A 12801-nucleotide genomic window follows, 5' to 3' on the forward strand; every position below is an offset into this window, starting at 1 on the left:
TATTCTCTTCAGACAAGTATGATCAGAAATAGAGTATACAGTCATCTACCAAAAAAAAAAAGCACAAGTCTAGTGTTTTGATTCGGATCACCTTTCTTATAAAGCAGCAGTATCACACATCACAAATATTCCCTTACAAAAAAACAATATTCCTCTCAAACTGGGAAACAAAACTCTAAACAGAGAGAACACTGGGGACAAGACTTGAACAAGAATTTGTTCCGTAACAGAATTCCACATCGCTGGGTTTGAAATTTTCTACTCCCCTTTTAAGAACAACTCCAGGTGACAAATGCTTCCAGCAGCTGACCTGAACTGATCGACAGTTCAAGAATTTTGCAAGTGTTTTTGAATCCTGGCAATCTGCTAGTGTGACTGATCAACAGCCTGCTACAATGGAAGAAGACTCAGAGATGAGTAGTATGATCATGAAGCTCAGGGAAGAATACAGGGAGTGACCACAGCTGTTGTAAAGAAAGCTGAACTTAACACAGGAAGGGGCAGAGGGTGGCGTTTGTTTTTGGTAAATGGCTGTACCAGATGAGTGGATCAACTGGTTGTGTAAGTGGCCTCAGTTAATCAAGAAGTGTGAATACATTCCTGTGCTAGCCAGCGGAGCATGCAGGAAGCATTGGCTCAACCCAACACAGTACAAAAACTGAGCAACCAGCAAAATGACCTTTCAACAGAGCAATGAGCTTGAGCTGGCTTTAACCCACATAGTCCCTCCCGGCAACTGGTGATGGCCTGTGTCGTGACGGTTACTGTATAGACACCAGTAACAGGAATCATGTTTGTACTGTGATCTAACTGTATATTACAATTACTCTATCATGCTGTGACTTTCACTCAAGTCCTGTGCAGATTTTGGCTAACACACAGTTCATGTAAGGCCTGTTGTATCCTGAGAGTAGTGCCATTAGGTCAAGGCAAGAATAGCTCTAGGCAGGACATGATGGACAGAAGGTCTAAAGGTCATTACAAAGCCATTATCACCTGTCTCCTGCAACCATAATCCTTGCACATTGATTGTCTGGCAGTTCCTTCAGAATCCACTAACTTACAGAGATAGTATAGACCAAGCTTCCAAGCTGGAAGGTATAAATATGTCACCTTACCCAAAAAGGTTTTGAAACATATCCAACAGCAGCCAGACTGCTCAGGCTTTCGTGCTTCCCAGTGTGATACAGGGGAGTCCTGCACTGTGATGAAGGATAAGCATGCTTCACAGGGGTGTGACCTACAAGTTGCGAGTTATGAATTGGAGAACTTGTGAGTTAGAAACCTCGTGAATTAAGGGAAGAATTTGTGAATTCACATGTTAGACTAGTCTGTACAAAGGAGATGGAGCCCTTTTTTGATGTGTTTGTTCTCTTTCCTATTGAGATGGGAAAATAAAGTTTAATTTACAGAATATGCTGACCTGTAAATCTGAGAGATGCAAATGGTCCATGACGTGCTTACATTGAGATTTCAGTATATTGCTGTGTCACTCTGCTAAACCAAGATCCCATGTAACAGCAAATATCTTCAGACAAGTAAACTGGTTCTAGAAGACTAAACCCTCTTTGCGTTTTGTATCTAAAGGAACATGGTCAGAGCATATTGGACTCTTGACAGTAGCAACAAAATGTTCTTTGGCTGTGGAAATCACAGATGGTCTAAATGTTACCTTTAGTTGAACCTATCAGACTGCAATTTTTGGTACCTCAACCTGATATAACAGATGAGGATGTTCCCCCCCCCTAATCAAAACATTGTGTATCAAAATTTTTTAAACCCCAAGCAACTGCTCTCATTCTAGGAGCTGCAGGAATATCTTCTTACTACAGTGGAATTTTTTCAACAATGTTTGACTGTTCAAGAATAATTGCCATAGTACAAAATATCAGCAGCTTTATTGATCTGACTTCATATGCAACTTGGTACAAACCCCACACAGGACATAACTACACTGGATCAAGTTAATAGACTTCAGTATGTAAAAATCAAAATGCAAAGGCTGCACTTGAAACTCTTCTGTTGGCAGAAGTTTTTCTAACATTATTCACACTCTAATTCCAGATCTACTTCCATTACAGAACATTCTCTCTCTCCAAACCTCCATTCTCATGCTTTCAGTGAACTCAAAATCATGCCTTCTACATTTCCTATGGTAGTCTGATATTCAGAAGAACAACTGCACTAATTCTGCATGGGAAGAAATTATCGATATGATGTCCTTAAGGACTAAGATTTCTCTTGTTACTTTATAAGAATGATAAAACATTTCTCCTTATGGCACACTGGAAAGAGAGGCATTGGCTTGGATGTCTGAATGCACCTAAACTGCACTGCACTCACTGTAGAAGGATACAGAGCATAACCAATACTACCCCCCTCACTTTAATCACATTCCGTATTTTAAGAACCTGTTTCTAGATAATTTTTTATTATATTGTATTAACATGAGTCAACTAAATGGTAATTGACAGCTTACTAAGACTGCTTTATATTCCAGTGAAAACAACAAACAATTTAAGAATATACATTTATTTTTACTTACCATTCTTTTTCTAATAAGAAATAAACAACTTTCAGTGTCTGCATTGTTCTTTGCAATTGCACTGGTAAATTCCTGCCAGCGGAGAATTATTTAGCTTTGATCAGCACAGTCGAGTTCTTGCATACAATAGCCACGAACAACATTTATGCCAACACAACGATTAGCATGAGATTTACACAGCAGTTCAAGGCTTAGTCTCTAGTAGTAAAATCATCTACACGTTTTACACCCCATGCTCTTCTAAACAGCAGAGAGAAGCCCATCCTCGAGGGTCACAAAGAGTGAAGGGGAAACTGTAGGTAAATACTTTTATCATGAAATAGCATGATAAAGAATAGAACTTAGTTTAAGTTCTTCCTGATTAAGTTAAACTCCCTTGCAAAGAAATAATGCAGGTATGACTGTTACTATTCTGAAGCAAAATTAACAGAGCTTCTTCAATCTAAATGCTAGTGACAAAAGCAAACAACATATAACCATAAATACCAGTGTTACTAATGAATCACAAGACTCTAAGTTAATACAGTCCTAAATACTAAGCAATAAAGTAAAAGTAGAATAGAGTGGTTGAACTAAAAGAGCAAGAATGACATTCATGTAATGACATGATCAGTCACTACCCAAAGCCCTTTTAAGGTTAACTTTTACTTCCGAATAATCATATTTTAAATACTCATTTATATATCAGGGCAGCATGGATATGAGCAAAACCAGTTGTGACCTGTCAAATTTCGATGAAGTATACTGTAAGCGCACCCCTTTTTGCATTATTACACCAACCACTTTAAACATCTGCATCACAAAACAGAGCACTGTCAGCACGTCAGTACTATCATCTGCAAGTGATGTCAGAGAGAGAAGCCTTCAGTGAATGCCTTCTTAAATTTCTTGTTGTGCAAAATGCAAATGTACTATATATGAGTTACGTATATTTTTCAAACAGTAGCTATTAGAAAACTTAAGTCAAAAAAGTTATACCATCGCTCTTGTAAGCTCAACACATAGCTTTCTTTGCACATACTACCTGGAGTCTTACGGTGAATGGCATCATCTGTTACACTTGAAAATCTGCCACCTGCTCTCAGTTCTGAAGCAGGTTCTGACCACTTCGAGACACACTGTTCAAACTTTGGAGTTACTGCAGCATAATGAAGCAGCTCTTCATATTCATCCTGTCACAAAGTGATAACGAATAATTATAAAACTACAATTACATTTCTAAAAACTAGGTATATGTAGGAAGGAGTAGAAATGGGTTTTGATAATTTTTGAAAAGTTTATTATTACTATTATTATTACAGTGAAAACTAAGAGGATTTCCCTTAAAGTTGCAAAAGCAAGCTGGTTTCCTACCCTGATGATGATAATTTACCTTTCTCTTGTTTCATGTTCATTCTGATTAAACTAGATGCACTGTAATAGTTACACAGAAAGACTTTGCTAGATGCCAGAAATGGATACCATAATAGGCATCTTAAACAAAAACATGAAAAGTTCCAGATCGTGTAAGCTGTTAATCACCTGATACTATTTCTAAGCATTACTATTAGTGCAAAGAAAAATATGTATTTTTATATCCACGACAAAGATGCTACTGAACACAAGACACACTTCACATTCCATAACATTGCAATTTCTATGGTGGGAGTTCTAAAGCCAATAATCAAAAGACATTTGATTATTGAGTATTTTCTTTAGATTAGATATTATTATTCTCACCTTATATTATGAATTTTTTAAATTATATAAAAATAGGGAATGTGTATATATAACTAAAATAAAAGCTTTTCCTGTTAAAAAGTTATAAACCAATCTAAGTGGTGCGTGGCCTTATACTATGTACCAAAGTAAGCCAATTAATATTTTTTTTGAAATTTCCTAATTAAACAGATTTTCGGAATGCACGTATTTAGAGTTCAATGTGAAACTGAACAATCTGTATTATATCTTAAACATACAATCCAGTAATTCATTAAAAAAAGTTCCAGGATCAGTTAAATGCTGAAAATGATCAAAGCCACTAATGAAACATTTGGAAAAAAACACTAGTTGGAAAGTACTAAACCAGGCTACTAGCAGTCATTTTTTCTTATTTAATACTATCACACTAATTCTGTTTAGTATCTTAACAAGGTCAAACCTCAAAAACCAATTGTGAATTGAAAAATTATTTTTCTCTTCAAGCTGGGGAAAGTTAGAGTGGAAATAATGAGTTAAAGGTATCAATTACATGTAATATGTTTTTGAATCTCCAGCTGAAAAGGATAATATTTTTAACTTTCAGTGTAACCCTTACATTTAAGGGCATTCCAACAAATTAAAGAATTTAAGAAGCTAGGTTTTGTACATATTAGCTGAATTCTAATTTCCTGTCAAATTTCCGTTTCCCATCTTCTAACCTACTAGGTTAAATTTAAAAGACTAAATGTATATGAAGCTATATAATTACAAACAAATGGACAGTGTATCTTTTTGATAAGCAAACGGAAGTATCACATTCCACATAAAAGGTATAGTTAGTTGTGAATCAACAAGTTACCAATTTTTCCATATCCATACCTTTCTAAAGAAATACAGTTTAGATTTTATCAGATGTCAAAAGAAGAAAACAGTGTCTTCAGATGAGTTATTCAACCAGGAACTACATGGAACTGTACAAAATTCCCTGCAGCAAAATTTCAGCAGAGTAAAAAAGCCAATACATTAGCCTTTACCTCAAGTCATCCAAATTAAATGATTTTGCAGAAGACATTAGATCACTTGTCTGTCTTCTTCAAAGAGATCATGTGACCAAATAGCAACTTAAAACTAACTCTCCCTCCCAAACAAGTTAGTTTTCAGTCAGAGCTGATGCAGCTGCTTTCATGATTACCTACCTAATTCAAGGGACATAGGAGGTAAGATGTCAGGGGCAAGTTGGTGGCTCACTTTGAGACACCCAATTTAATCACTAGCACACCATGTGCCTCATTATAGACATCCTGAGCACTCAAAATATACATACCAAGTTATGGCAGGAAATTTATCTAGTCTTTCAAGATGTGACACTCTTATTAAAATGCAAAGAATCCACTATGTGCAAGAATACACACTCTTACGCACCAACAGAAAGTGTCAATAGACAGCATCCAGCAAAAAATCTGGAAATAAATGCTTATAAATTATAATATTACAATACTGTTGGAATGAGGTTGAAAGCAAATATCAAAGAAAACACAGTATCCCAACTGTAACCAGAAAGTTAAGACACACAAAAAATAATCCCGGAGACCGCAATAAGAATATGTAAGACAGAGAAACGGAAACACTGAGTGATGAGGTGTAGTATCTCAATCTTAAATACTGCGTAACAAGGATGCATTGCAAGGAATGCAATATTGACAAAAAAATTTCAAATAAAAACATAATAAAATAAAATTAACAATATAACTTCGGTTTTCTTACTATCTCTGTTCTGCTTGAAACAAAACTTTCAAGCTGTTATGTCAACTACAAATAGTCTATCAGAGCATAAAACTACAGTAATACAGTCCTAAGGCCTGAAGGTCAGAGGAGTTTTGATCATTTAATACATACTACCTTGGTTTTGTAGAAGTAAATAAATCAGTGTTGCAATGAACAAAGGGCACAAGAGCATTCAAAGGTGGGGGTTTTTTTCTTCCTTCCTAGAGTATTATAGAAATCTACAGATGCTGCATAGAGGTTGTCCTTAGGATTGCAGTCAAGGTTACTAAACAACACAAAAAAAAATGGATTCAATGGATAAAGTCTTGCACAACTCAATAACAAGTAACTGGAAATTCTCTAAGAGCCAGTGGAATCTTTTTGTAAGGAAAAGGTAATAATCTGGCCTCTATTTAAAAGCACCAAATTATCAAAAAGGCCCAAATAAAACTACCAAAAAAGGCCCTTCAAAATTATCTAAAAGAAGTAGAGTACTTCCCTGTCAACATTCCTATTGCTCAGCTGTGACCCCAGTGTTGTTCAACAGTAATAGACTCCTGTGAGGAATGGCTGAGGACTTTGGGTTTGTCTAGTTTGGAGAAAAGGAGGCTGAGGGGCGATCTCATTGCTCCCTACGGCTTCCTTGAGGAGGGGAAGTGGAGATGGAGGTGCTGATCTCTACTCCCTGGGATCCCCTGATAGGACATGGGGGAATGGTTCAAAACTGCATCAGAGGAGGTTTAGACTGGATGTTGGGAAGCATTTCTTTACTGAGAGGGTGGTCAAACATGGGAACAGGCTTCCTGGAGAGGTGGTCGATGCCCCAGGCCTGTCAGTGTTTAAGAGGCATGTGGACAATGCCCTTAATGATGTGCTTTAACTTCTGGTCAGCCCGGAATCGGTCAGACAGTTGGACTAGACGATTGTTTTAGGTCCCTTCCAACTGAAATATTCTATTCTATTCCGTATGTGGTCTCACTTGCAAAACAGTCATTCATTAACATTAGTTACTTTATCATTCCCTACAAGGCGGCCTTAGAATCTCCTAATAATCAACCAGATCATAAAAGAAAATTCTGGTCTTTCAAGGTTTGTTACACAATGCCTTCATCCTGTTTTCCAACTACAAAAGGCACTGGAAACAGATCATTTACTGTTGCTGAACAAAGAAAACTTACCCATGAGATATGACCACAAATAGGGAAGCATACAAACTGCAGAAATTACTTGCCCATAAACAAGTAGTTTAAAAGGGACAAAGTCAATCCACATGAAGAAAAAAAAAATCCCTTAATTTAGCAGTGCTTCTGCTGTACATGCCCATTCCACCAGATGACAAGAGTGGAGATGTGTTTCTACAGGACAACTAGCAAAACTTATTTGTCATGTCATGGTTTAACCCCAGCCAGCAACTAAGCACCACGCAGCTGCTCACTCACTTCCCGCCCCCCCCCCCCCCCTCCCCCAGTGGGATGGGGGAAGAGAATCAGGGAAAAAAAAAGTACAATTTGTGGGTTAAGAACAGTTTAATAGGACAGAAAGGAAGAAAACAGTAATGACAATAATAAAATGACAATAATAATAATAATAATAATCATAAAGTAATTAGAATATACAAAACAAATGACGCACAATGCAATTGGTCACCACTCGCTGACCGATGCCCATTGAGCTCCCACGCAGTGATCCCCCCCAGGCCAACTCCCTCCAGTTTATACACAGAGCATGGCATCACATGGTATGGAATATCCCTTTGGCCAGTTAGGGTCAACTGTTCTGGCTGTGTCCTCTCAACTTCTTGTGCCCTCACCAGGCTTCTTACCAGCTGGGCATGAGAAGTTGGAAAATCCTTGACTTAGTATAAAATCTGAAAACATCAATGTGTTACCAACTTTATTCTAATACTAAATCCAAAACATAACACTACATCAGGTACTAGAAAGAAAATTAACTATCCCAGCTGAAACCAGAACATGTCAGAACTAGCCTGTTTTAGATAGAATCCTATCAAAGGAAAAAACCCCACCCACTGCTCAAATAGGAATAACCAATTATTAAAGGATGAAAATCTGCTGCTTTCAAAAGAACAGGACAAAGACTTTATCCAGTATCTTTGCATCGTCTCGAAAGAATGCTGAGCACAGAAAAGGCAAAAGCGCCACTGTTATAGTTCCAGCATATCTTGGTATATTTGATGCAGGAAGAAAAAATAAAAATAAAAAAAAAGGATTTCCTTTCTGAGATTAACTTGGCCACAATCCTACTCCAAGGGAAATAAATCCATTAAAAAAAATTCAGCTCTTACAACATGTAAGAAGCCTAACACATAGTTACACTTCATCCCTCAGAAATAATGGGTTTCTATCCTACTGTGTCAAATTAATGCTTCTTGATAAGACCTAACACATAAAAAATAACACCAGAAAAAAAAGGTAATAAAATTGTACTCTTTTACTTGTAGCTTTTACTTGTCATTGATCAATTTCTTAAGTTTAGATAAAAATTTTCACATAAATTAAAATTTCTTGTGAAATGCACAAAAGGGAATCCAAGAGAAGGTATTTTAATCTCAGTTTTTGTCTAGTTTGCTTCTTGTCACTAATATTTTTATCTTCCTGTACATGTAAAACATAAAAAAGATGCGAGTTTTGTTAGATTTCCTCATAATTATCCTTTGCCAAACAAAATTTTATGACCATGAATCTTTCCTACCTGAATATCTGAAGAAACAGAACTGCCTCGAACAGAGTCTTTTGGCAAAACTGGACTTGTGCTTTTCTCCTCCTCTGATGACATTCTGCACAAAGTTAGTCTATAAAACAGTAGAAGCTGAAATTATTTTTTCAGTTCCGATATGTTTACCATATATTCACCAACATTTTCTCCAGAAAGAGAGATTCTGCTGTAAAAACTACATCAGTGCACATTCTGTGGGCTGAACTGATTGTATAGTCTCATTATATAATGCTAGGTAGGAAACTGCCTGATCCAAACCATACTCAAAACCATGAAAAGACTTCCATTGACTTTAAAAGAAATCAACGGAAGACCCAAAAGCAACAATGTAAAAGCTTTCTCTTATTTTGCATTGACTGAATAAGTTTAATACCTAATGCTTCATGATATACAATATAAAATTTTACATCAATGGTAACTAAAATAAACTGCTAGAGGAAAAAAAAAGAAACAGATATATCAAGAATAACAGAAGCCTTAATTTACAGATACATTCCTGTGTCAGTCCCTCCTTTGTATTAACACTGTATTGTTTTGGAGCTTATCAGCTCGTTTCAGTACAAAATTCCTACAAAGTGACACAGGAATGACTGAGCTACACTGTGATTTTTTTCCCTCAACTACATCAACCACAGCCCAAGGTGAGATGATGTCCTGACCACTCCAGTTCAATACTCTGAAGCCTTCACTTAGTGGTCAACAACAGTCTCCCTCCACTTTTTCAACTCTTCTTGCGTTATAGACCCAGAAAGACAGATACGGAAGGACAGGTAATGCCTTAGGTTCAGGTAATGTCAATCATTCCAGCAATTTCTAAGCAAAATAGAGAGGTATTCTTTGAACATTTGGGAAGCAGGCAATGTTGTAGAACTGATAAGAAACTTGAAAACTTTCTGAAATATATATGTATCTTTTAATCTACTGCAGAATTCAGTAAGTCCTTCAGTGAAGAACTGAAGCTCTTGTGATAAAACTTGATAGGATATGGGGAAAAAAATCTCTAAAGGATATGGAGGGGAATGAAAGGAATTAGAGAATGAATGGGAACCGAGTATTAAGCAAGGTGAATTTGTTAATGAATGAATGGCAGAGTGATATAGTTAGTTGCCTGATACACATGAAAAAACAATCATCAGACACACTGAGCAGGGAGTTGTCAGCAGAGAGGAAGCGAAGACCACCACCATAAATAGCCAGAGGAACTAACTGCTTGTACAATGTAGCAAACAACCATGCAAGGGAAATTTATTCTTAGAGAGACCTTTAAAACTATCAAGTATAATATTTTCAGTTGTTTTTTAAACAGATGCATTTTCTGACAGAAATGTTATTTTTAAACTGCTAGTAGTACTGTCATTAAATTGGCAGGAATATCCTCCTTAAGCATCATCATCTTTTTTTCAAAACATAAAAACCCCGCAATAATCTCAGCTCTCTATATAGGAATACAGATAGAAATCAATTGTCTTTTTGTTCTTTGAGTTCTTCTAGATGCTGATTCTTCCTGCACCACAAAAGCTCCCTCTGCCACGGGTATCTACACCTGTCAGAATAGGAGGTTCGTTTCTGTGCTGAAGATGGACATTTTAAAAATGGTATAAAGACAATTTTAAATGCCGAGATTTCCTATAGCCCAAGGTTCAAAAGACGATTACCGTCTCCGTACTTTCTGCTGACACCTAACATACCAACCATGTTTTTTAAGTACAAAATATGGAGTCTTAGGGAGGTTTACTAAATACTTTTGTTGCCGTAAACTGGTATGTAGATGAAGGAAGAAATACTAGCTTCCTCATCTGTTCTGTTTTCATTGTCTCCTGCTCTGATAATTTTCTTCTTTCCTCTCTCCCCCAAATTATTCCCTATCTGTTTCTTTGGGTTTGGCCTCTCTACCTTATCAAATAACTTTATACTAGTACTCCCCCTGTAGTTGATAAATTCTTTTAATAGCCAAAAAGTACTTCTTCAGTAATCTTAAAAAAGTAGCTTCAACTCCATATGCCTTTCCACTCATACAGTTTCTTAAATTATGGTCCTGACTACCCTAAAAGTCCTGGAGGTATTCAAACGTGTGTGTGGGGGTATTAGAGAGGATCACAAAGGACCAACTATTTAGCACTTACAGGAATTAAAGATGTATTTGCAGCCAGAAATTACAAATACTGTTTTCTTCCCTTCTCAGTCCACTCAAAAAGAACTAAACTACCATCAAGTCTTCTGAGAAACAGGAGGGCAAATGGAGTTTCATGTGAACACAGATGAGTCCAAGGAAGTGGAAGAGTAAAGTTTCTTCCAAAAAGTTTGACTTTCGAAAAGTTCCAAAACTCACTGTCACCTCAAGCTCGGTGTGTTTGCCTCTTTGTCCCACCCCTTTTCTTTATACCAGTGGACTAACCCTCCACTGTGTTTGTCCATCTGACTGCCTTTACAGACTTGAATGCCGCTTTAGATTCCACTAACCACTTAAAGTTTGAGCTTTCCCCACATTTCTGTTTTGCCTATCTGCACCTCTAATGTTTGTGTCTAGAGTCTAACCTTGCATTTTGATTACTGCAACGTTCCAGTGAAAATCCCAGGAAATCTAATAGAATCTGCTTAGGTACAGAAAAACAGATTGGATTAGTATGATACAATAAGGTAAATACACTTCTTTCAAGCTGATTTTTACAGACATCATTGCCACATCATCCTAAGAATAACTTGTCTGCTTTGATCTCAGTGAACAAGCACTAAGTTCAAGAAAATACTGGATAAGTTTGTAAAAGAGAAATCAACCAATATTAAGTCAGACACCATCTCTGGGTCAACAAGTTGATTTGCTAAGCTGCAAATCATTACATGGTGAGAGAAGCGTCTTTGGGCTTGCCATGTTCTTCTAATCTTCCCCAAGCATCTGCTAAACATATGCCTGGCTTCATTAAAGAAAGATACCTGGTAACAGCAGTAGTTTCTTCCAAACTGTAAGTGTATGACTATGATTCTAAGACAGCTACTTTTAGAAACAGGACGCAACTATAAAGATCTTTGGTCTGACTCACCGTGGCTGCTCTCATCCTTGGTTTTGAACTGCTTGAGCTGTGCTCAGGGTTTTGTGCTTTTGGGCTTGCTTTTGACTAAAAGTGATGCTTTCCAAATAATTTAACGCTGCATTCAGATCAGAGGACTCAACACCTAGGAAAGAGAACCACTCTATCTCCCAGTACACATTTTTAGCCCTTAACTGTACCCCCTTGCAAAGTAGCACCGCTCAAGTCCACGTTTTTAAGCTTCTCACTGCAGCACCTCTGCCAACCACTCCTGACGCCTGCAGAGCTGATATTACAGTGACCACTGCTGGCATGCCAGCTAGCGACAATGAGGACAAGCCGCAGGGTGTCCGACAGACACCTGGAAGGCACAGCTGGGTAGGCAACACGGGTGGACAGGCAGGAAGGAGCACAATTCCGCACGTGAACAGGAGATTTTTTAATTTTTTTTTTTTAAAGAGGGCCTTTAAGGCAACCACCCCAACTACCCGGGCGCAGGGGGTGCCCACAGGCCCCCTCAGAGGGCGGTGGGAAGTTCGGGGGGTGGTGTGGTGGGTGTGGGGACTGCGGGTAAGCCGCCGGGCAGAAACAGCAGGTTTATGGAGAAGGTACTGTGGAGGTCACGGCGCCTCGGGGCGCAGCACCCCCAGCCGCCCCCCGCCGCCCCCCTCTCACCTGCGGGCACCAGCCGCCCCCGGCCGCCGGGCGAGACGGTTTCAAACTATCCGAGCGGAAGAAGAAGCACCTCTCTGATACGCTCCAGGCGCGTTTACAAGGCATTCTCTGATTGGGCGGTTTGGCGGCAAAATAGCCAGTTAAATTTCTCAGCCGGGGGGTGGGCGTGCTAGCCCGTCCCATCGCCGTCCCTCTTTCGCTTACGGCCGCTTCGCTCTCCCGCCGGCTTCTGCCGGTCAGCGGCTGCTGCGCGCTGATTGGCGGCGGCATTCCCGGGGCCGGCGCGCGGGCTGCGGCCGGCCGTTGGCGGGGGCGCGAGCGTGAGGGGCTGCGCGCGGGGCGGTCCTGTGGCGCCGCTGTGGGCGGGCGGTGGCT

General features: G+C 38.8%; 1 protein-coding gene across 3 annotated transcripts in view; it reads right to left on the reverse strand.

Moving 5' to 3' along the window:
* Positions 1 to 12483, reverse strand: part of POC5 (POC5 centriolar protein) — a 31252-nt gene extending 18769 nt beyond the window's left edge. For 2 of the 3 annotated variants that reach the window (XM_049795439.1, XM_049795437.1), the window contains exons 1-4: positions 12427 to 12478; positions 11764 to 11896; positions 8702 to 8801; positions 3570 to 3717 (exon numbers count right to left, since the gene is read on the reverse strand). In XM_049795439.1, coding sequence (XP_049651396.1) covers positions 3570 to 3717; positions 8702 to 8785 — 232 coding nt within the window. In that variant the 5' untranslated portion in view covers positions 8786 to 8801; positions 11764 to 11896; positions 12427 to 12478. Of the gene's footprint in view, positions 1 to 3569; positions 3718 to 8701; positions 8802 to 11763; positions 11897 to 12426 lie in introns of all 3 variants that reach the window. The other variant, XM_049795438.1, reaches the window with a different exon arrangement.
* Positions 12484 to 12801: the final 318 nt, after the last annotated feature.

This window comes from Accipiter gentilis, chromosome Z (assembly GCF_929443795.1).
Source record: "Accipiter gentilis chromosome Z, bAccGen1.1, whole genome shotgun sequence".
Classification (NCBI taxonomy): Eukaryota; Metazoa; Chordata; class Aves; order Accipitriformes; family Accipitridae; genus Astur; species Astur gentilis.